The 24,897-nt window shown below is 39.4% G+C and overlaps 1 protein-coding gene across 4 annotated transcripts in view; it reads right to left on the bottom strand.

Moving 5' to 3' along the window:
• The window catches only part of carmil2 (capping protein regulator and myosin 1 linker 2), a 179,955-nt gene that overhangs the window by 107,286 nt on the left and 47,772 nt on the right, over positions 1-24,897 (bottom strand). For 3 of the 4 annotated variants that reach the window (XM_043707063.1, XM_043707061.1, XM_043707062.1), the window contains 5 exons: positions 16,968-17,089; positions 16,016-16,113; positions 14,760-14,830; positions 11,104-11,177; positions 8,952-9,027 (listed from right to left, as the gene is read on the bottom strand). In XM_043707063.1, coding sequence (XP_043562998.1) covers positions 8,952-9,027; positions 11,104-11,177; positions 14,760-14,830; positions 16,016-16,113; positions 16,968-17,089 — 441 coding nt within the window. Of the gene's footprint in view, positions 1-8,951; positions 9,028-11,103; positions 11,178-14,759; positions 14,831-16,015; positions 16,114-16,967; positions 17,090-24,897 lie in introns of those variants that run through there. The other variant, XM_043707064.1, reaches the window with a different exon arrangement.

Here is a 24,897-nt window from a genome sequence, read left to right as displayed (position 1 = left end):
TGGGCCAAAGGGCCTGTTTCCACACTATAGGGATTCTATTCTCTGAAAAGATCCACCAGGTTTAGTCCTCAGCAATGTTGAGCAGCCATAAAGACAGATTCTAGTTAGTGGAGGATGTTTTGCTGGGGTCAGTCTGGCAGATGCCAGTGCTGGTTGCAAAAGAATGGAAGGGTACACATGATGGGAGGGGCAGAAAGAGTACCATGGAGACAGACTTCTATTAGATATGGTGTGTCCAAACAGGATGGAGTCCTACCCCCAATCTGGCTAAGTGTAAGGCTGTCAGATTTCATCTAGGAGTGTATATGCCGAATGTAAAATATACTGGCGGTGAACAGAGGTCCTAAGTAAACATTAATTGGGATTTGGGATCATGGCATCACATCAGCCAATTTAGGATGGTCATAAATTTATGCATCTCAAACATAGTAGATTCAGGGAAGGTTACTTTGGATTAGAAAATACCAATGTAAGTACCCAAAAAGGGAGGGAGGTTGAAAACAGGCAATGATAATCCAATTAACTAATGTCTGTGGTAGTGAAAATGTTAGAATTACTATTAATGGCATTTTAACAGGGCACTTGGATAAGTTCAAAATAATCTAACTAATATAGTAGAATTCTTTGAAGGGTAACTTGTGTTGTGGATAAAAGGGAACCGGTGAATATATTGTACCGAGGTTTACAGAAGGCACTTGAAAAAGGAGCCATGTCAAAAGAAACTGTGGAACATAAAAATCTCATGTTTTCGGGTTAACCTATTAATGTGTTAGCTGACAGGAAGCAGAAAGTCAGCTGGATAGAGTAGATAAGGACAAAACAGGTCATTAAGCACAAGAACTAGGAGCAGGAGAAGACAATTCAGCCTCTCGATCCTGCTCCTTCATTTCATATAGAACATGGATCATTACAGCGCAGTACAGGCCCTTCGGCCCTCGATGTTGCGCCCATCTGTGGAACCAACCTGAAGCCCATCTAACCTACACTATTCTATTCTCATCCATATGCCTATTCAATGACCATTTAAATGCTCTTAAAGTTGACAAGTCTACTACTGTTGCTGGCAGTGCATTCCAAACCCCTACTACTCTGAGTGAAGAAACTCTCTGACATTTGTCCTATATCTATCACACCTCAATTTAAAGCTATGTTCCCTCAAGCTAGCCATCGCCTTTTGAGGAAAAAGGTTCACTGTCCACCCTATCTAACCTTCTGATTATCTTATATGTCTCAATTAAGTCACCTCTCAAACTTCTTCTCTCTAATAAAACCAGCCTCAAGTCCCTCAGCCTTTCCTCATAAGGCCTTCCCTCCATACCAGGCAGCTTCCTAGTAAATCTCCTCTGAACTCTTTCCAAAGCTTCCACGTCTATCCTAAACTGCGGTGACCAGAACAATATGCAACACTCCAAATGAGGCTGCATCAGAGTTTTGTACAGCTGCAGCATGACCTCATGGTTCTGAAACTCAATCCCCTTACCAATAACAGCTAACACACCGTATGCCTTCTTAACAACCGTATCAATCTGGGAACTTTCAAGGATCTATGTACCTGGACACAGAGATCTCTCTGCTCATCTACAGAACCAAGAATCTTACCATCAGCCCTGTACTCTGCATTCCTGTTACTCTTTCCAAAGTGAATCACCTCACACTTTCCTGCATTAAACTCCATTTGTCACCTCCCAGCCCAGCTCTGCAGCTTATCTATGTCCCTCTGTAACCTACAACATCCTTCGGCAGTATCCAGAACTCTACCGACCTTAGTGTCGTCCATAAATTTACTAACCCATCCTTCTCTGCCCTCATCCAGGTAATTTATAAAAATGACAAACAACAGTCGACCCAAAACAGATCCTTGCACTACACCACTAGTAACTTAACTCCAGGATGAATTTTTTGCATAAACTACCACCCTCTGTCTTCTTTCAGCTAGCCAATTTCTGATCCAAACCGCTAAATCCCCCTCAATCCCATGCCTCCATATTTTATGCAATAGCCTACCATGAGGAATCTTATCAAATGCCTTACTGAAGTCCATATGCACCACATCAATCGCTTTACCCTCTTCCACCTATTTGGTCACTTTCTCAAAGAACTCAATAAGGTTTGTGAGGCACAACTTATCCTTCACAAAACCATGCTGACTATCCCTAATCAACTTATTCCTTTCTAGATGACTACAAATCCTATCTCTTATAACTCTTTCCAACACTTCACCCACAACCAAAGTAATGATCCCAGGTCTATAATTTCCAGTGTTGTCTCTACTCTCCTTCTTGAGAAAGGGAACAACATTTTGTTATCCTCCACTCTTCTAGCACTATTCCTGTAGACAATGACTACATAAAGATCAAAGCCAAAGGCTTGGCAATCTCCTCCCTGGCTTCCCAGAGAATCCTAGGATAAGTCTCATCTGGCCCAGGGGACTTATCTATTTTTTACAGTTTCCAGAATTGCTAACACCTCCTCCTTATGCACCTCAATCTCAAGATGTGAGGCTGGAAAAGCACAGCAGGTCAGACAGCACCCGAGGAGCACGAAAGTCAATGCTTTGAGCCAAAGAGTTTGACACACTCGCTGTTTCCTGTTCAGTGGATCCCACAGCACAGGCAAATGAACACTCAGGCAGGTCTTGGCTCATTCTGGTTCAATCTGATCCAGCTAAGCTGAGGCCAAGACCAGTCTGGCTCAGTGTGGAAGTTGGGGGGGAAAGGGTTGGGTTAGTATCCCAGCACCACATTCCTTTCTGAGCTCTGGCCAAGTTGTTTCTGCCTTTGGGTCTTTGACAGAAACAAGCTGTGTTCAGTACTGTCAACACTACTGTAAGATAACAGGGGCACGATTCAAGAATGTGCAAGGGAACACAGGGGGCTCCATGTGCATCCATCTCAGAAGCTGAGTTAGGACCACATGAGAGGGGGCAATAGACAATAGACAATTGGTGCAGGAGGAGGCCATTCTGCCCTTCGAGCCTGCACCACCATTCAATATGATCATGGCTGATCATCTTTAATCAGTATCCTGTTCCTGCCTTAATCTCCATAACCCTTGATTCCACAATCCTTGAGAGCTCTATCCAACTCTTTCTTAAATGAATCCAGAGACTGGGCCTCCACTGCCCTCTGGGGCAGAGCATTCCACACAGCCACCACTCTCTGGGTGAAGAAGTTTCTCCTCATCTCTGTCCTAAATGGTCTACCCCGTATTTTTAAGCTGTGTCCTCTGGTTCGGCACTCACCCATCAGTGGAAACATGTTTCCTGCCTCCAGAGTGTCCAATCCTTTCATAATCTTATATGTCTCAATCAGATCCCCTCTCAGTCTTCTAAACTCAAGGGTATACAAGCCCAGTCGCTCCAGTCTTTCAGTGTAAGGTAATCCCGCCATTCCAGGAATTGACCTAGTAAACCTACCAGCACTCCCTCAATAGCCAGAATGTCTTTCCTCAAATTTGGAGACCAGAACTGCACACAGTACTCCAGGGCCCTGTACAGCTACAGAAGAACCTCTTTGCTTCTATACTCAATCCCTCTTGTTATGAAGGCCAGCATGCTATTAGCCTTCTTCACTACCTGCTCTACCTGCATGCTTACCTTCATTGACTGGAGTACAAGAACACCCAGATCTCTCTGTACTGCCCCTTTACCTAAATTGATTTCATTTAGGTAGTGATCTGGCTTCCTGTTCTTGCCACCAAAGTGGATAACCATACATTTATCCACATTATCCACAGTAAAGCATGCAGGATCCCAGACTTCATGAATTGAGGTACTGAGTTCAAATCAGGGATCTCTGAACTGTTATAAAGTTCTGGTTAGTCCGCATCCCGAGTATCGCATTCTGTTCTGGTCAGCACACTTTAGGAAGGATGTGATGGTCCTAGGCAGGTGATCTACCAGAACAGTTCCTGGGTTGAGGAATTCTAGCAACAAGGAGAATCTGCGGTTGTTCTCTCTGGAGAAACTGATGGGAAATGCACAAGACTGTGACTGATTTCAGTAAGTTAGACACAGTTAAAATGTTGCTCTAAGCTCATGTTACAAGAGCCGGGGACACAAATCTAAGGGTCTGGGTGAGAGATGATCATGCAAGATGTGAAGAGGAACATTACTTTTCATGCACTGAGTGGCAATGAGCTGGAACTCACTGCCCAAGAGAACATTGGAAATGGAGACAAGCATGGATTTCAAAAGGAAACTGGATGGGTACTTGGAATTCCTACAGTGTGGATTCAGGCTATTTGGCCCATCGAGTCCACACCAACCCTCTGAAGAACATCCCACCCAGACCTACCCCCTACTCTCTTCCTGTAACCCTGCATTTCCCATGGCCAATCCACCTAGATTACACATCTTTGGACTGTAGGAGGAAACCAGAATACCTAGAGGAAACCCACATAGATACGGGGAGAATGTGCAAACTCCATACAGACAGTGGAATCGAACCCAGGTCCCTGGCTCTATGAGGCAGCAGTGCTAACCACTGAGCCCCCATGACACCCTAAGGAAAGGAAAAAATAAAAGGCTGTGAGGATAGAGCGGATGAATGGGATGGCTGGATTGCTGTGAGAAAACCATAATCGATTCAATGGGACCTCCTTCTTTCCCATTTGGATGCTAAAGAATCATATTAGTACGATCAGAAAGGATATCTGATCGTGAATGTTGAACAGCTGTAAGGCAGGCTTGTTTGAGAAAACAAATCCTGACCTTGTTAAATCCATTTTGGACTTTACTGAGAATAACTGTACCTTGAACTAAATATACATAAAGCAGATCCAATGTGATCCAGACTGTTATAGCAACCTAATGGCTTACCTTCGGACCATCGGGTCCTGGTTTCCCAGAAAATCCTCGCTTCTCAGAAAGTCCATCAGGGCCTGGATTTCCCAGTGGTCCTATATGACCTTCATCACCCTCTAGACCAGGCAGTCCCTGTGGCCCAGGTCGGCCTCGTGCTCCTGGTTTTCCCTTGGGGCCTTTTGGATGATAATGGCTGATATCATCTCAGCCTCAACTACCTTTCCTGTCCACTCTCCATAATCCTTCAACCTATTACTACTGAAAAATCCTAGAATCAAGTAATCCCTACCACGTGGAAGCAGGCCATTTGGCCCATTGAGTTCACACAGACCCTTCAAACGGCATCCCACCCAGACCTACCACCTTACTCTATCCTTGTAACTCTGCATTTCCCATGGCTAATCCTCATAACCTACACATCTTTGGAATGACAGAGGAAACCAGAACACCTAGTAGAAACCCACACAGACACAGGTAGAACATGCAACCTTCACCCAGTCACCTAAGGGTAGAATCGAACCCAGATCCCTGGCACTGCGAGGTAAGCAATGCTAACCACTGAGCCACTGAGCCACCATGCCACCCTGTCTACCTCCCCCTTAAATCCCAGCATCCATGTACTCCGAGGTAAATTCCACAGCTTTTCTCATCTTGGTTTTAAATCTGTTACCTCTTATTCTAAAACTATGACCTCTTGTTCCAGATTGTGCCATGAGAAAACATCCTCTTTATGTCAACTTTGTATATCCCCTTTAACACCTTACAGCCCTCAATTAGATCCTTTCTCATTCTTCTAAACTCCAGATTATAGACCTAAATTGTTCAACTCTCTTCATAAGACATCTCAGGTATCCCATTTATAAAATGAATAAAAATGAGAGGTCATAGATTTAAAGTGAGTTATAAAATAAGCAAGGGTGACATGAGAATTTCTTTCCACACAGTGAATAGTTTGGGTCTGGAATGCACTGCCTGGAAATGAGATGGAGGTAAGTTCAAGGGAGGTATTCAAAATGGCAATGGATGATTATTTGGATAGAAGGAATATGGCCAAAAAGCAAGACACTGACACTAGGTAATGACGCAGATTTGAAGAGGTGTTGCAGGCACAAAGGGCCAATGCCCTTCTGTACCGTAACAATTCTGTGATTCTGTGAACAAATGGGTCTTTTTCAAGCTGTTAGGAGTGTGTGCTACAGGGGTCACTGCTGGGGCCTTAACAGTGCATAATTCATGTAAATGATTTGGATGAAGAGACTGAAGGAACGGCAACTAAATTGGCTGACAACGCAAAGATAGGCAAGAAATTGGGTTGTAAAGCGGACATAACAGCCAACAAAATGAAATAGATAAGTTGAGTGGGCAAAGGTCTGGCAAAAAGATTATATGAGGTGAAGTGTGAAATTGCTCATTTTAGCAGAAAAAATATAGAGGACAGTTATTGTCTAAAATGATGAGAAGCTCCGAGATGCAGGTGATCTAGGTGCCCTAGTACATGAATCTCAGTAGTGTGCAAGTACAACTAATCAGGAAAGTTATTAGAATGCTATGTTTTATAGCAATGGAAACTGAATCAAGAGTAGACAGGTTATGCTTCAGTTATACAGCTCATTGGTGAGACTGCATATGGAGTACTATGTACACTGGTCACCATATTTAGCAAAAAAATATTAATGTACTGGGGAAGCAGTTCAGTGAAGGTTTATCAGTCTAATACCTGTAATGAGTGAACTGTTTTATGAAGAAAGGCCAGGACTGTACTGTCTAGAGCTTAGAAGTGTCAAAGGTGACTTAATTGAAATATATAAAGTCCTAAGGAAACTTGATCTGGTGGATGCAGAAAGGATATTTCCTCTTGAGGGAGAATTTAAAACCAAGAATCGTAGTTTAAAAATAAGGAGTCATCCAAATAAGATAAACATGAGGACCTTTCTTTCCTTGAGTTGAGAGTTTGTAATTTCCTTCATTAAAAGGCAGTTAATGTATAATCTTTAAATAGATATCAATAGAAAGCAGGAGACAACAGCTTCGCTTCACTTGGAGGTTGCCACCGATGATGTTACCTAGCCAGGTAATGAAACGTCTGGATATCAAACCTCCAGCTCAGCAAGCAAACCTACACCCCATAATCTTTAAGCGTTTTTAAGGCAGAGGCAGTAGATTCTTGATTACCAAAGAGATGAAGGATTTTCAGAGGCATGTCAGAATGTGGAGCTGAGGTTAAAATCAGATCAGTCATGACGTTATTGAATGGTAAAGCAGGCTTGAGGGCTGAGTAACCTACTCTTGTTCATTGTTTGTATGTTTTTAAAGCACACTGATTGTCATGCTCGAAACGTAATAGCACAAACATGCAAAGTAGACAGTGGAATTACGCAGGGTGGGCAGAATGTGATAGCAGTCAGTGTCTAATTTGAATCTGATACCTGCTATGCTAACCTTTAACCTTGCAAGTCCTGTTAATGCTCTCCTTTAAACGTGCTGAATATGCCACTTCATAAGGAACTTCCTACTAATATTTAAATATATCAGCAACTGAGTGCTTTTGGGTTTTGACAATTGCCGTTAGTTGAAGTCCGATTTACTGTATTGGTGAAGCAGCTCATACATTGGTCAGCAGGGACTGGTGCTCTTTTAGGACTGAGATGAGGAGAAATTTCTTCACCACAGGCAATCCTGTGGAATTCGCTACCATGGAAAGTGGTTGAAGCTCAAACATCATGTGTTTCCAATGAAGTAGATACAGCTCTTGTGGCTAAAATTATCATGGGGGAAGGGTGAGATGAGGATGTGGAACTCGACGGTCAGCCATGACCATTTTGAATGGTAGAGCAAGCTCACGGGTTCTAATGACCTACTCATGCTCCTATCTTACTAAAATTTGCTAAAATTGACAATTCCAATTTCTCACAACATACTCCATTTGTTACATCTTTGCCCACACACTAACCTATATCCCCTTGTATCTCTTTATATCCTTTGCACAGTTTACTTTCTTGATATCTTTGATATCTGCAAATTTAGCAACTTTACCTTCAGTCCCTTCATCCGAGTCATTTACATAAATTGTAACACCTTGAGGCCACAATACTGATCTCTGTGGCACACCACTTGTTACATCTTGCACCAGAGAATGACCCATTTATGACTATTATGACTATTATTCTTGTAAGTTAGCCATTCTGCTATCCATGCTAATATTTAACCTTCTCTGCATGAGCTCTTGTATTCCACAATAAATTTTGATGTGGCTGCTTATCAAATGCCTTCTGGAAATCTAACTATCCACTAGTTCCCCTTCATCTACAACACATGATACACATTCAAAGAATTCTAATATTATTTTCCTTTCACAAAACAATGTTGACACTGTCTAATTACCTTCAATTTCCCAAAATGCCCTGCTATAACATCTTTGATAAAGCTTCTAACACATTACCTATGACAGGTGTTACGTTAATAGGCTTACAGTATCCTGCTTTCCCTTTTTGAACAATGTTTACATCTTCCAATCTAATTAAAAACAAGTGAAGTTTGGAAATATAAAACCAATACATCAGCTATTTCACCAGCCACTACTTTTAAGACACAAGGATGAAGTTTATCAGGATCTGGAAACATTTAGTTTCAAGCTTGTAATAAACTGACCTTGAACCTATTTAAAATTTGAGTCCTGTTTTATTTTATTAACTTGAATCATTAAAGTTTAAAAATAAAGGCCTAAATGCATTCTATTAAATTAGTTCAATGACATTGGTGGTGATGATGATGATTTATATTGTATTTATTTGCGCTGGAGGGAAAAAAATAACTTCTCAGATTACCTTGGACAGTGGATAACAGAACAAAATAGGGGAGCGTGGATCAGTCTGGTACAAGGAACTGGCTCTCCATTATAATGAGCTTAATTTACATTCTGTGGTATGATGATGTAATACTGAATCAAGCAAATATCAAATTGTATCCTTCATTGCACTCCAACATTTGGTCATATACAGGAAATAGTTTGGTGCAAAACAGACACAGTACGTACCAGCAGTTAATTTGGACTTAAAGCACCTAACAATAGGCTGTGAACATGCTGTCTGAAAGAAATCAATCGTGCCACTCGGACTGATTTTTGGTGTTATACATCAATAGAACTCACCAGTCGCAAATCCTTGGAGAATAGCTTTGTAAACCACTGGTTAAATGCCAAAGCTGCCACGCTCAATGCCACATCTCTGTTAAACACGAAAGTTAGTAATATTTGATCAAGACAATAAACTTCTTAATTATATTTAGAAAAGTCTAATGCATTCTTCATTTTAGATGATGACTTGATGTTAAATTTCTAATTCACTTAAATGTAATTTGACCAGAAATAATTTTTGGGGGATTTTTGGCCAGGTATTTTTGTCTATTCGCCTAGTCTCTTTACTACTTACAACTGGCACTAATAGTGGCTACTAGGAGGGATCTGACAATGGCTTACTGTTACTGTTCCCGTTGGTTTCCTCCCTTCATCTAGGAGGGACTTGCAATCTCCTTACAGTCTTCTCTGTCCTATAGACCAGGGCTTTAAACTCTACTCATAATTCCTCCAATCATGAAAGTACCCTGCCTAAAGATGGATCTGGGTGACAGAAACTCAGGCTGACAAGTACCAGGAAACATTAAAAGTGACATCTAACATGATTATGATAAAGGTAAATAAGCCCTCAGGGTTTTTCCTCCATCTGCTTTCAGCTGATGTAATTAATAACACCATTTCCCTCCAGTGCCTCTCCACTGTCATTTAGCTGGACAAAACTGCACTTGTTTGGTTCCATTTTTATCTACCTAATCGGCAGTGGCTTTATTTCTCACCTCCCACATTGTTATGTCTGGTGTCCCCCAATGATCTATCTTCAGCAGCCTCCTACTTCTTCTCGACTTGATCTTTCACATGAACGCTGCTGATACCAAACTCTACTTCATCACCACCTAGCTCAACTCCCCAACTGTTACTTAGTTACCAGACTATCTACCAAACTCTACGTCATGAGCAGAAGTTCTCTCCAATTAAATATTGAGGAGACTGAAGCCATGATTTTTGATCCTCACTCCAAATTTTGTACCTTAGATCCTGAATCTAACCCTCTCCCAGGCAAAAGTCTTAGATTAAGCCAGTCTGTGCAACATTCGTGTCACAGCTGATCCCAAGATGCATTTCCGATCTCTTATTTGCATCATCACTAAGATCATTTATTTCCATCTCTGTCACAAAATCAGACTTTGACCCTGCCACAGCTCATCTGTTGTTGAAATCCTCATTTGTACTTTTGTTACCACTAGATTCAACTATTTCACTCACTCCTGATCTTTCATATTCTACCCTCCCTTAACTAAGGTCACATAAATCTCTGCTGCCCATGTATTAACTTGAGCAAGTCCCATTTCCTAATGATTCATGCATGTGTTTTCTGACTTACACCTATTCCTGGTTAAGGAATTTCTTGGATTTTAAAATTCTTATTCTTGTTTTTAAGTTGTGCCATGGCCTCGTCTCTCATTATGTGGAGTTTCTTTCATCATCACAACTGTCCAAGGTATCTGTTCTCCTCTAATTTTGGCCTTTTGTGCATTCCCAAACCTAAATATTTCATCACTCAGTTGTCTAGACCCTACATTCTGGAATTCAATCTTTCCACCTCACACCTCTCCCTTAAAATGCTTTTTAAACTTACCCCTTTGACAAAACTTATGGTTCTGTGACCTCATGGTGTCATATTTCGTTTGTAATGATCTTGTGAAGCATCTTGGAATGTTTCAGTATGTTAAAGGCGCTATGTAAATATAATTTATTGTAGTTTGCACCACACAAGCACCAATTAATTTCTATTCCAAATGAGAGAATATACAGCTATGATAGCACTCAGACATAAAGACATATCACTGGAGAGTAACCAGCATCAGTGGAACAGTGTCAACAACAAAAGGTACATTCAGGAGACAATGAGACCAAATTATTCCAAAAACCATCAGTTATAGAACATGCATTTCCGTACATCTTTTACATTTGGTAGTATCTTCCTAGATTTTAATTATTCATTTTACTGTTAATAACCCATTACTATGGATTGCATGTTGCCCAGTTATGTGAAAATAGTGGGACTCAATGTGGGGTAGGGCAACACTATTGATTTTTTGGACTACTAACAAAGACAAATTTCTACACCTACCACTGATGTGATCCAGGTTGCACTTACTGATAAACAAATTATTTTTAATTTTAGCTTACTTAAGTGATTTGAAAGGAAGACTTGGGCTTGACTCACCTCGTATCCAAGTGGCTGAAATCTAGCAGATTAAATTCCTTGGTGTTTTGGCTGTGGTAGATGGTATCTACATCCTCGGAGGAGAAAAAAAAAGTCTGGTTGATCGATCACATTTGAACTGCTTCACAAAAGCAGCAGAGATAATTTTATATGTCAGCTTCATGAGAATGTATGTTTCTAAATGTTATACAGATGAGACCTGGGCTAGAGAGGCAAACCAGGATGTAATAGGGATGCCAGTCTAATGTCAGCAATGGGGATAATACTAGAATACAGAATCATAGATATTCCTACAGTGTGGAATCGGGTCATTCAGTCCATGGAGTTCACACTGACCCTCCGAGGAGCATCCCAACCAGACCTCCTCCCACCCTATCCCTGTTACCCTGCATTTCCCCTGGCTAATCCCGCTAGCCTGCACATCCCTGGACACAATGGGTGATTTAGTATGGCTAATCCATCTAACCTGCTCATATTTTAACTGTGGGAGGAAATTGAAGCACTTGGAGGAAACCCATATAGACATGGAGAGAATATGCAAACTACAGAGTTGCCTGATGGTGGAAGCAAACTGGCGTTATGAAGGAGCAGTGCTAGCCATTAAGCCACTGTGCCGCCCTAAAGATACTAGAATCTGATATTACGGACAATCAATCTGAATTTGGATAAATATCAGTTGATCAAGAATTTGAAAAGGAACCTAGGTGAATTTCTAGGTGATAATTGGTATGGCAGATAGGGATCATCTATCAAAATTATTTACTTGAACTTCGAGAAAGTATTCAACATGGATCCACATAACAGTGTGAAATTGGAATTTGGAATTGGTTAGAAGATAGGAGATAGAGAATAGAGATAATAGGTATGTATTCAAAATGGGAGGATGCGCTCTTGGACCTTAGTTTTTCATTATATTTCTAAACAACTATGAAGAAATAGTTATACATAATCATTTGCTGATGACATGAAGACAAGTGGCAGTGTTAATTGTGCAGATAGGAGCAGAAATTTACAGAAAAACATTGTCAAATCAAATGAGTTAACAAATCAGTAGCAGACAGGATTTAAAGTGAGAAAGTGTGAGATTAGTCACTGTGGACCTAAAAATGTTAGATCAGAATATCTTCAAAATGGTGTTATGTTAGGAACTGTTTGTGAACAGAGATATTTAGGGGCATAGATACAAAAATCACTAAGTGTTAGTGAATAAGTTCAAAAAATAATTTAAAAAGCTAATGAAATGCTGGGCTTTATCTCAAAATGACTGAAAAGCACAGAATGAAGATTATGGGCAGGCTTTGGGTCAGGATCCCAACATCAGGGTCAAATGGAGGACAAAACTCTGCACTGGTTGGAAGAAACACATCATAGAATCCCTACAGTGTGGAAACGGTCAATTAGAGTCATAGAGATATATATCATAAACACAGACTCTTCGGTCCAACTTGGCCATGCTGACCAGATAGCCTAAATTAATCTAGTTTCATTTGCCAGCATGTGGCTCGACTCCCTCTAAACCCTTCCCATTCATTTACCCATCCAGATACCTTTTAAATGTTATAATTGTACCAGCCTCCAATGCTTCCTCTGGCAACTAATTCCATATAAGCATCACCCTCTCCATGGAAAAGTTGTCCCTTAGGTCACTTTCCAATCTGTCCCTTCTCACATTAAACGTACGCCTTCTAACTTTGAAGTCCCCCATCTTGGGGAAAAGACCTAGGCTATTCACCCTATCCATGACCCTTATGATTTTATAAACTTCTACAATATCATCGCTCAGCCTCCACTACTCCAGGGAAAAAACCCCAGGCCTATTCAGTCTCTTTCTATAGCTCAAACCTTCCAATCATGGCAACAACTAGCAGTGATTGTCTGAACGTTGATGAGGAAGTAGTCACAGGACAGGCTCAATGTCTAAGTAAAGATGGCTAGTGGGCTTTAAAAGTTGGAATGCCCTCCAGCATAGAAAAAGTTGCAGCCTGCATTCAGGAAAGTGTGTGCACATCCAACTTTAGCATTATTCTCTGTTCTTTGTTAAACTGAAAGTAAAAACTGGCATCAGTGGCCAGGCTCCCACCAAGAGGTGGAGCCCCTCCTCTGGGTAACATATGAACACGCCAGACAGAGTGGGTCTCATGGCTACCTAGAGCACTGGTATCGCAGATGTGCTGTCAAAGGGTCACCAAAGCAGCTATCTGATCTCTGGCAACATGGGAACCAAGAGGCCAACAACAGGCCTTAATAGCTTAATAATCACTGACCTAATTTGCTACCTATCACTTGAAAATGGGTAGCCCTTCCATTGTCAATCTCATGTTGGGAAAAATACCCTGAGGAAAGAATGGAGCCAGCAAAAGGCACACTAGATGGTGTTTTGAATTATTGTACCCACCCACCTCCAAACTTTCCAACGTTATAGATATAAAGCTCTGAGTGGTCCCCATCTGGAGTACTGCACTAAGTTCTAGGCATTTGGATTTCAGGAAGGAGATAGTAAATTTGGAGGGCTGAATTGCAGACAGGAAACACCGGAACTAAAGGATTGAATTATGAGGACAGACCTTCATTTCCTGAAATATGCAAGATGAAGAACTTATCCAGTTTAAGGTGAACAAAGGGCGTACAGAAACAGGAGTAGACTACTCAGTTCCTCGTTCTGCCATTCAATTAGATCACGGCTAATTTGTATCTCAAATGAAATTTTCAATTCCTCTGGTCAGCAAGTTCAAGACAAGAAGCTTTATCCACAAATTGAAGCTAGTGTGTGAAAGCATAAAGTAATTTTTCACAAATAAAAAGTGCTGGAACTCTGGGACAATTCAAACTGACAGTTCACTCTCAGTTTATTTCTGAGCATGACACTGTGCAACAATATTCAGTTGACTCTCAAGTTACAGGAAATCAGTAATTTATTCACTTTATTAGCCAATATTAATATTTTCAATGTTATTCCTTCCAATTTGTAGCCAATCTTCTGATTACGAAATATGTGCCACACTAGAGGGCTAGCAGACAGTTTCTGAATCAGAAGTTATGAATACAAGTCCCATTTCAGAGATTAGGCACAAACCAAGGCGAACACTATGGCATATTATTTAAGTGTAAGTGCACAGTTGAAGTGCCATCTTTCAAATGATACTTCACATGAAAGATCCCACCTACCCTCTTAGGTGGATGAGAAAGATCAAATGGCTTTATTGCAAAAAAGAAGGGTTTTGTCCTGCAATATCTATCCCTTAATCAACATCATACAAAAAGATCATTTTGTCCTTGTTACACTGCTACTCATTGGAGCTTGCAGTTCAAAACTTGGCTGCCAACCTTTGGACATGACAAGATAAACAATGTTTTCAAAAAAAGAACATTTTGGGTTTTCTTTAGTCAACAAAGATGTTGTATCATTGCAAATCATTATTTTTATAAGGTCCTGCACCAAAAAGCAGGCTCCAAATTTCAAAACTTATTTTTTCTACAAAAGATTGTTGTAGTAATCTCATGTCATACCATGCAGTGTTTTCATCAGTCTACACCAGCATTTACATCATCTTCATTTTCCTAACTTTCTTCATACCATGATTGTTGCATATTTTGCATTCGTTTATTTAATTTCAGCTGAAAGACTTTCAAAAGACTTGTGTTTAATGTCGACATACCCACTGGATTTCTTCCTTGAAGGGAAATCCATTGTAATCGCACAATGCAGCATAAGTCTCTGAATAGCCACCTGTAAATTAAAACAATCATGAGACGAGGAGGCCATTCTTTGGGGCAGTACAAAACAATTCTGCTCTGAATGGACAACGATCATATACCTATACCTCTAAGGTGCTGACCTTAATCAGCGCAGCAGACATTTGAGCAAAGTTACTTATCTGACTGGAGGCAGGAATTCCACCAAAGAAAAGTTGGGCTATGCAAAAAAGAGCAGTTAGGATCTGAATGGAAGCAAGGAGAATAACCTGCCCGTCCCCATTTTCCCCTCTCGCCATCCCACTACCCCACTTTTGCAATGGCTGTGTGCTAACCTCAGCTGGCTTGGTTGGAGCATTGTTCAGCACAGGCTAGGAAGGAGCTCAGTGTAGGCCAAGAACAATTTCTCTTCCACCCAGTAGTGAAGGAATCCATCACAATGATTATGGATGGTAATGAGCTAAAGAAGGTTAAAAAGGAGGGTCTGGACTTCCTTTTACTATTACAATAACATTCAGCATCTTGAATTTCAATCCATCAGGTGCAATGATGTGCTTTGGATTCTGGGCCCTTTCCATTTACATGTCCAACATGGCACCATTTCCCTCTTATTGCCTGAAGATTTTGCTTTGAATAAACACAAAAATGAATGCTTTCAAGCCTCTTCCATATCAGCAAAATACAATTAAAATATGCTGCAGACTTAAAACTAACAATAAAACAAAGAACTATAGATCCTGGAGATCTGAAACAAAAGCAGAAATTGTTGGTGAAACTCAGCAGTTCTGGCAGCATCTGTCGGCAGAAAGCAGAGTTAACATTTAGAATGCGGTGACTCTTCTTTAAATCAGCAGCTCTGATTCTGAGTCACTGAACTTGGAAGAAACTCTCCTTTCTTTCCAGAGATTCTACCAGGCTAGCTGAGTTTCACCATCAATTTCTGTTTCTGTTTAAAACTAATAAGTCTAGCTTCGACATTGTCCTGAGACTTTTAAACACAAATAAATAAAAGGAAAGGATACTTCTTTTAAAATACAAATTGATTTTTGTTAGACTCCTTAAATTTTCAGGACAGTTTCAAACACTGTACTGTTACTGCTGGTCCCTCTACTAGATTCTTTCCTTCTTTTAAATTCAAATATCCTAACCATAAACAATTTTTTGGGCCTAAGATATGGATAAACTATTGGCTAAGCAGAGGATTCGTTCATTTACATACCACATGGTCCCTGATTGCAATCAGTCTGTTCTTCCAGTGCTAAAGTGATCTTTTTAATTCTCTCTTGTAACTCAGGGGAATTCTTCTTAAGTAGTTTCCTAAGAAAATTAATTTTTAAAATTAAGGAATTCATTGTCACATTTTATATCAACATTTAATCTCATCAATGGTGATTTAAAGTAATTAACTGTTCTGCCTTTATCAAATAGTCACATTATACCTAGAATAGCAGGTGATTAGAATGCTTTAATTTAATCAAGGGTTAAGCAAAGTTAAAAAGTCATTTCAATTTTTAAAGCACAACCTTTTAATCAATTGAGTGAAAACTTTCAATAGCTTCAGTCACATCACCAATCTTCAGGCTAGATTTTTATTGGCATCATTGAGCAGAAACAGCACAATAGCATTTAACATATTCGGGCAAAGTTGAAAATGAAGCAACCTCAAATCTTCCCCCAATTCAGCTGACACCTGCTTAGATAGTGACCAAGGGAGTTCAGAAGAAAGTCAGCTGCATTCATCTGTATATTCCCTATTATTACTTGCAGTGCTCAAAGGAAAGTGTTGAAAAATTAGACTGCAGGAAAGTGGTAGAAAGTTGGAACATGTCTTCTTGTAGAAGCAATTTGAAAATGTTGCTGTTCCAGGTAGAATCAACAACATCTGTATACAGCAGAAGTTGTCTCATATTGTGACTGCTTTGTTGTCAGAGCAGCAGTTGCATTCAATTCATTCACGTGGCTCTTTGCTGCTCCTGCATCAGCTGCACTGCCTTCATTAACATCATAACAGTGCTGCCAAAGTTAGAGGTTCCATCAAGTCCAATCATCACTCTAAGTATTATTAGTAAGGTTTATAAGCAGAGATGTCTATTTGAGTACACATTCAAACTGTAAAACACAAAACAGTGCAAGAGACACAAAAACAAAACTTCCACTTGGAGGTGACTTACCCAGGTGATGAATCTGGAAATATTTTTTTGAGTGACGCAGTGACATGACTAACCACCTGCTCCAAATCTTCAAGGGACATGAGTTTCAATTGGTACGAAATTTTCTCAGTTTCTATGACAACCTGTGGTAAAAGATAGTTCATTCAATTCCAATTTAATTACTAACTGATTTACCAGCTCCCTTTTACTTTGAAAAAAAGATTCCCTTACAGGACAAAACATAAATGATAAATTTGGATTAACAGAGCTGCACATTTTAGATTTATGTAGAAATTACCCATCTACTATATCCTTGATTAGGTGCTGTAATATTTTGTCACCTGAGATGGCAAACTCTAAAATTTCATCATCCCATAAACTGTTGCGTGAGTAAAGTACAATCCGTCATTCCTTTCACTGATCTTTTCCCAATTTTCCTCCCACTTCTGAAGCCACCGACTTTCTTGTTGCATGAACCACTGTCACTGGTTTCCTGGTACAAGTAACCGTCATTCCCGAGTGATCTTTGACAATCCTTTTTGATAGTGGCTCTGTGGTTAGCGCTGCTGCTTCACATCACTGGAGACCCAGGTTCAATACCAGCCTTGGGTGATTGCGTGGAGTTTGCATGTTCTCCCCATGTCTGCACAGGTTTACACCCATAGCCCAAAGATGTGTAGGTTAGGTGTATTGGCAATGCTAAATTTTCCTGTTGTGTCCAGGTTAGGTTGGGTTTGTCATGGGAGATACAGGGTTTCAGGGATAGGGTGGGGGAGCTGGGTCTGGGTGGGATGCTTTCGGAGGCTTACTGCAGATATGATTGCTGAATGGCCTCTTTCCGCACTGTAGAGATTCTATGATGTTATTTCAATGTGAATCTCTATTAGATATTAACCCACTCCTTGCTCACCCAATGCTGATGGGTATTTCTGGATGGTTTGCTGGAGAGCACTCAGGAATTATGCATTGATTAACTTTTCCCGGCAAAAGACCCTATTTATCATAGTCTAACTGCTGCCCTGGCTAAAGAAATTAATAACTCACTGAGTTATTAAATGAGCAACCTTCATCTGTAGCACAGTAGCCACAATAGTGCATCGATTATAAATCTGTAATTTCAGATGTAGCAGAAATAATGTCAGCTTTTGAAAAAATAAAGCAAATTCCTAAATATCCAGCAGGTAAATATACATTTTAAAAATAGTTTTCATACTGTTTTGTGCAGATTTATATTCCTTTCCTATGCTCAAATCTAAAATGTTAATTAGCTGCTACTTCACCTTAGACGATACTTAAGAAGCTGAGCAAAATAGGACAGAAGCACCCTGGCCCTCAAGTGTCAGTCTGCTTTGAGTTAACTAATCTTGTCTGTGTGGAAGTGGGCATCTCAATACACTTTCACAAATAAAACAGTAAAAAAGGTCAGTACTTCCCAAAATTGAATGGTATCCTGTTATCCCTACTGGAAAGTCTGCATGTGTGGACACATCTGGGGAGAACAGGATTATGACTGGCTTAGGTACTGTCAAGGTTCAAATATTATTGACATTAATAGTCACCATCCAATCTCACATGAGCAGTGTGGCCACCTGAGCAATCTATTGGACACTGGCTGGGTACAATGGACCAAACACTAGCATGGGGGTCAACACGTTCAGGATAGAAAAGTAAATTGGTTTTAAAAAAAGGGGAGTTTAAAGAAAAAAAGACTCCAACATCTTAAAATTGATTAGTGGAATTAGGATACAAAATACTCCCATAAAGGAGAAAATAAATAAGATTGATTAACACTAAATCATCCATCTCCCAAACAGACTGAAGTGTTAATTTAATTAATGTTTGTACCTGCACATATTGGAATATAATGGGCTGCGTGCCAGAATATGCACTCCAGCAGACAATGAAGCAAAATGTTAGAAAACAATCCGACAATATACAGCACTATTATCACCACACCACAAATGAAATTTCACGTTTACAATCCCAATTAGGAAACATTTTTACAAGTAATCAATCTAGATGGAAATTATTACAGAATAAATTGTCTGCACTGTATTCAAGAAGAGAGTTACAATATAAAGATAGAGGGAATTTTAACTAGAAATACTGGTTATGCAAAGCAGTGTGACGCATATCTGCCTGAGATAATAGGTCTATTTTCCATCACGTAAATGATAAAATCTTTTGACGTGCAAATTATTTCCTGCTTCATTTCAGATTGACACCAACAGGCATATATTACCATTTTAGGGGTTTTACTGCAACATAAGTGTTATTCTGCTCAATGAATGTCATCTTGAACTTTCTGTTTCACAATTTATTTGTACCCTACAATTATAAACCACAAATCTTGAACAGTACAGCACTTTATTGTTTTTCACCTGAAAGAGCCCACTTATCTGGTAATTTAAAAGAAAATTCTCTGTAGAACTTTTTACCCTTTAAGGGGTATTAAAGGTTATACAGTCTGAACTAGCTGATTCCTATCTGCATAGCTACAACGTGTATGCATTTTTGAGTACATCACCCTGTTCCATTCTGAGTTAAATGTGAGATCAGAACCAGGCCCAACCCACAATGCATGGTCACATATGGAGGGTTCATCTCATAACCAAAGCTTAACAGGTTGGGACTCTACTCACTGGAGCTTAGAAGAATGAGGGGTCATCTCATTGGAAGATATAGGATTCTTAAGTGGTTTGGCAGAGTAAAGGCTAAGAGGTTGTTCCCCCTTATGGGAGCATCTCAGACCACAGGACATAGTCTGAGAATAAACTGGCACTAATTTAAGATGAAGATGAAGAGCAATTTCTTCTCTCAGATGGTTGAGTATCCTTAGAACTCCTTGCCACAGAGAGCTGCAGGACAGAGTCTTTGTGTACTGAGATAGATAAGATAAATTCTTGATCGGTTGGGAAGACACAGGAAAGTATATATGAGGAATGTCGGATCGGCTATGATCCTAATTTATGATAGAGCAGGTTCGAGGAGCCAAATGCCCTACTCCTCTTACTATTTCTTATTGTTTTAAATCTGCTCTTTCCGACAGAGGGCTGGCAGATAACAATCAGTAGCAGAATCCCAGGCTCTGTCTTCCTCCATCGAAGTATAAGCACTGAGGTCAATTATGGCAATCTCTACACAGACCAAGCTTGAACTTGATATTTCCTAGTCTCTCTGACTGGACTGCTCTCTTAGTGTTGTTGAGGCAAACTGCAGTATCCCTAGCATTAACCAAACTAAAATCAATTAATTCTGCATGTGCGAGACCCTGGGACCAGAAATCCACTCTCTCTTTAAATATTAGGAGAATAAAATCTGTGTATCATTTATCATTTTCATATTTTTGCATAATGTAGCTAAAACTTTCTAACAACACAATACTTGAAATGAGGATGGACCATTGACTTGTATGAATAGCAACTGTTTAAATATTATTTAAATATAATTTACATTTTATTGCAACTAAATAATTCTGCAGCAGTTTCTTAAATGTAACCATTTATAAACCTTCTCTCAATCTGCATTAATATCTTAATTTAACACAATTTAAAAGTAATTATTTTGTGCTTTGTCAAGAGTTTACACCCCTTTATTTACTGAAGGTATGATTTTTTAAGGTCTCAAATGGTTGGAATTGTCACAAATTGGACTAAGACATGGAAAATTGCTTAAAAATTAGCCATCTCCAAAGGTGGAGGCGAGTAAACAAATAAATCAGCCTCAGAGGACTGTGAAAAGTGAGATTTCATATAATCCAGCCAGCTATCACAGTCTCAGGAAGACATCAACAAATGCAAAGTACACATTGATGGACTAGCTGTCATGGACATAACCACCAAAGAACCTTTTGAAAATATACACTGGAACCAATATTTTGAGGGAGCTATAGGAGAGCTTTTTGGCAGACAAGTGAAGAGAAGCTACTGTCTCCATTTTCTCTGTTTGAAGAAGTAGACACCTGATTCCCACAGAAACAGCTGCAGAGAAAAATCATAAAGGAACTAAGAATTTTTAATAGCTACAGATTCACTGCAACTGAACACTTCCAAGAAATCCGCTAATTAACATTAACCTCAAGTTAAAGCCATACACCTCAAAAGTAACCACAATTGTATTTTTTAAAATTGTTATTTGTAATAGACACTATTCTTTTTCAACTTTGTACCTGTATGTGACATACAAGTAGATTATCGGCGTGGGAAAATACTTGGCAAATGGACTTAACTGTGGAAAGACGTGAAATTGTCCATTTCAGTAGAACGAATTTTTAAAAAAGCATACGTGATGAGAAATCACAGAGTTCTGAGATGCAGAATGATCTGAACTCTCCAATGCATTAATTTCAATGGTTTAGTATGAGGTACAGCAAATAATTGGGAAAACTAATAGAATGCTACCATACAAAGGGAATTGAATATAAACGTAATCCCTCACTTATGCAGGGCATTGGTGAGATTGCATCTTGGGTATTGTATACAGTATCAGTCTCCATATTTAAGGAAGGGCATAAGTGTATTGAAAGCAGTTCAGAGAAGATTTACTCGTCCAAAACATAGAATTAATGGATTGTCTTATACGGAATGGTTGGACAGGCTAGGCTTCTATTGGCTGGAGTTTGGAAAAGAAAAGGGCAAATGTTTTGACATTTAAGATCCTGATATATCTTGACAAGGTGAAAAGGGCATTTCATCTTAAGGAAGGATCCTGATCTAGGAATCACTGTTTAAATCCAAGAGGTCTCGCATTCATATTTTTGTATGTTCATACATGTGGGCCCAAGCAACTGAACAAAGGCTGTAAAGAAGCATTTTTAAATCTTTAGATTGTGGGAGGAAACCCTTGCAGACACAGGCAGAATGTACATACTCATGGCTCTATGACTCCAGACAGACAATCACCTGAAGGTGGAATTGAACTTGACCCCTGGCACTGTGAAGCAGCAGTGCTAACTACTGAGCCACCTTGCCACTATACAGATTTAAATTGGGGAGAAGTATAGCCTCATACAAACAAAACATAACATCTTTTTTGTGACCAGCTGAGGAAGTTGAACAGAGGGGAGCCAACTCATACCTTCCCCACCTGTTTGTATCATCTTACCTATATCCACCTATATCTTTTAAACTTTAAAATCTAAATGGTTCTGAATATATAGATTAACCAAGGAGAACCAATACAAATTTGTTGAAAGCAAATCATGTTTGAGGAATTTAAGTATATTTTTAAGAAAAGGTTTTTATTTGTTGGATAAAGGAGTGGTAGCATATGTAATATATGGAGATTTTCAGAAAACAGGTCTAATAAGATATGCCACCAGAGCTTGTTACAAAAAATTGACAGCTATGAGAATGTCAATAGATAATTGATTGATGGACACAAAACACAAGATTAGAGTCATACAGATAAATTAAAGAAATTAGATTATTTTTAGATTTCTTGAGCAATCACCCCCAAAAACATGTTAGCCAAAAAGGTTCCTTTTGTACATTAAACCATCTATAGATTCAGAAGTTCTGGTTTCATTTCACCTCTTGGTTTTAAACATTGACTCATGGTTCAAGATTCTCTGAAAAGATTAAATGCTTTTTTTATTCTGTCAAGATATGTCAGGATCTTAAATGTCAAAAAGTTGTTCTTTTTTCTTCTAAACTCTAGCCAACACAAGCCTAGCCTGTCTAACCTTTCCCTGTAAGACAACCCACCTATTCCATGTATTGGAATAGTTAACATTCTTTGAACTGCTTCAAGCCTCAACTGCTCATTTTTGAATCAGCTACAAACTTACTGTGCCTTTCTCCATGGTGCCAGTGTATATTCAGCCTGAACATGCAGTTAAACCACTGATTGGAGCATGTATGTTAAGTCAAGATTGTGATTCACTGTTGATCTCAATTGCTGACCCCAAAATATGACCCCAAAAGGTCCCATATTTTGGAGACATTAACAGGTGCCTATACCATTAAGGGTGCATCCAAGTCATTTATGTTGTAAAATTGGCTGCATATTGTGGTATAGACCAAGACCTAGAAAATTTGGGTTACAATGTAGCATCCAGTACTTCTTGCAATCTTGTGCCATAATTATCAATTCCTGATACCATTAAAAATAAGAAGGGTCACATGACTAATTCCTGGTATGCTCCACTAATATCTCCTTCCAGTCTCAAACACTTACACCTACAGGCACTCCATGTTGACTATGTTCATCCATTAGTCCACTATAGCTCCTACCACTCATTCCTTCACTTAAGCGTTAATCACTGACTTCTTGATTAGATTAGAATAGATTCCCTACAGTGTGGAAACAGGCCATTTAGCTCAACAAATCCAAACCGACCATCCAAAGAGTAACCCACCCAGACCCATTTCCCTACATTTACCCCTGATTAATGCACTTAACATTTTGGACAATTTAGCACAGGCAATTCATCTGACCTGCACATCTTTGGATTGTGGGAGGAAACTGGAGCACCCAGCGGAAACCCAGCATACACGGGGAGAATGTGCAAACTCCACACAGACAATGTGTTGGGGGTGGGACTCGAACCCAGGTCCCTGGCACTGTGAGACAGCAGTACTAACCACTGAGCAACCATGCCACCCTGCTCAGCAAGTTTGTAGCTAATTAAAAAATGAACATTTGAGGCTTGATGATGAAGTGCGTTGAAGCAGTTCAGAGAATGTTAACTACTCCAATACTCTGATTTGTTTTGAACTAGATAATGCATTATAAAGAGTTGGAATTGGACAGGATTCACAGCCTACAAGTGGGCTGAGCTGATCGAACTGATGAGTAGCTGGGTGTGGAGTTTTTACATATTCTTAGCAGAATTAATCAAAGACACTATAATTATTTTAATAGCTAGAAATAATAGCAACACCACAAAACATAAATCGCATTGAACAAAGACCTTCATTGGTTGCTCTTTCTGTTTTGACATATTCTTGAAATTTTACCACATTGTGTTTATAACAATGTCATTAGTTAGTCTGATGTCAATTTTGAATTAAGCATAGGAAACAGATTTTGGGAATTGTTTAGGACTTAGTTTCTTTCAAATCAAAACAGAAGTTGGAATAAATGAATTAAGTAGCAAAATATCAAATAAAATAAAAATTGGAGATTATTGGACCAAGGAAAAGCAAGTCACAAAGTAAATCATTTTACTGAAACTTGCATATTTTGTAATGACCAGGAAAGTTGAAATATTTATTTAAAAATATGAAAGAATTGCAGATGCTGTAAATCAGAAATAAAAACAGAAATTGCTGGAAAAACTCAGCAGGTCTGGCAACATCTATGGAGAGAAATCAAAGTTAAAGTTTTGAATGCAGTGACAACTTGGTTGCTATAATATCGATACCTGTTTGTTGTGATTCTGTTGATCTCAGCCAAGGGAACAGCAGGGCAATTTCTATTGATCTCAATACATTTGGGATGGGAAGAACCAGCCACAGCTATTGGTTTTGATTGCTATCCAACAACATTTCAAGCAACTTCACAGGCATGGATACCAATTAGGAATAGGATTTTATTCAGCTGTGATGGTATCTGCAGGTGCTTAGCTGGCTTACAATGCTAAGGTTCCCACAGAAACAATAGTCACGTAAGGATGGGATTAGAGGTTCAAGAAAACCCTTAAGTTGCACATCAACGCACCAACAGCATCATGGGAAAACTGAAAGGAAAAGTATAAAATTATGCAAGGCAGAAAAAAATGTTTTATTTCAAAAATTTTCTGTTAAATTAGCAGATGACACCAAAATTGTAGGTGTACTGGACAGCGAAGAGGGCTACCTCAGATTACAACAGGATCTGGACCAGATGGGCCAATGGGCTGAGAAGTGGCAGATGGAGTTTAATTCAGATAAATGCGAGGTGCTGCATTTTGGGAAAGCAAATCTTAGCAGGACTTATACACTTAATGGTAAGGTCCTAGGGAGTGTTG

Source organism: Chiloscyllium plagiosum, chromosome 17, assembly GCF_004010195.1.
Source record: "Chiloscyllium plagiosum isolate BGI_BamShark_2017 chromosome 17, ASM401019v2, whole genome shotgun sequence".
In the NCBI taxonomy this organism is placed as follows: domain Eukaryota; kingdom Metazoa; phylum Chordata; class Chondrichthyes; order Orectolobiformes; family Hemiscylliidae; genus Chiloscyllium; species Chiloscyllium plagiosum.
This window is presented reverse-complemented; position numbering and strand designations above follow the sequence as displayed.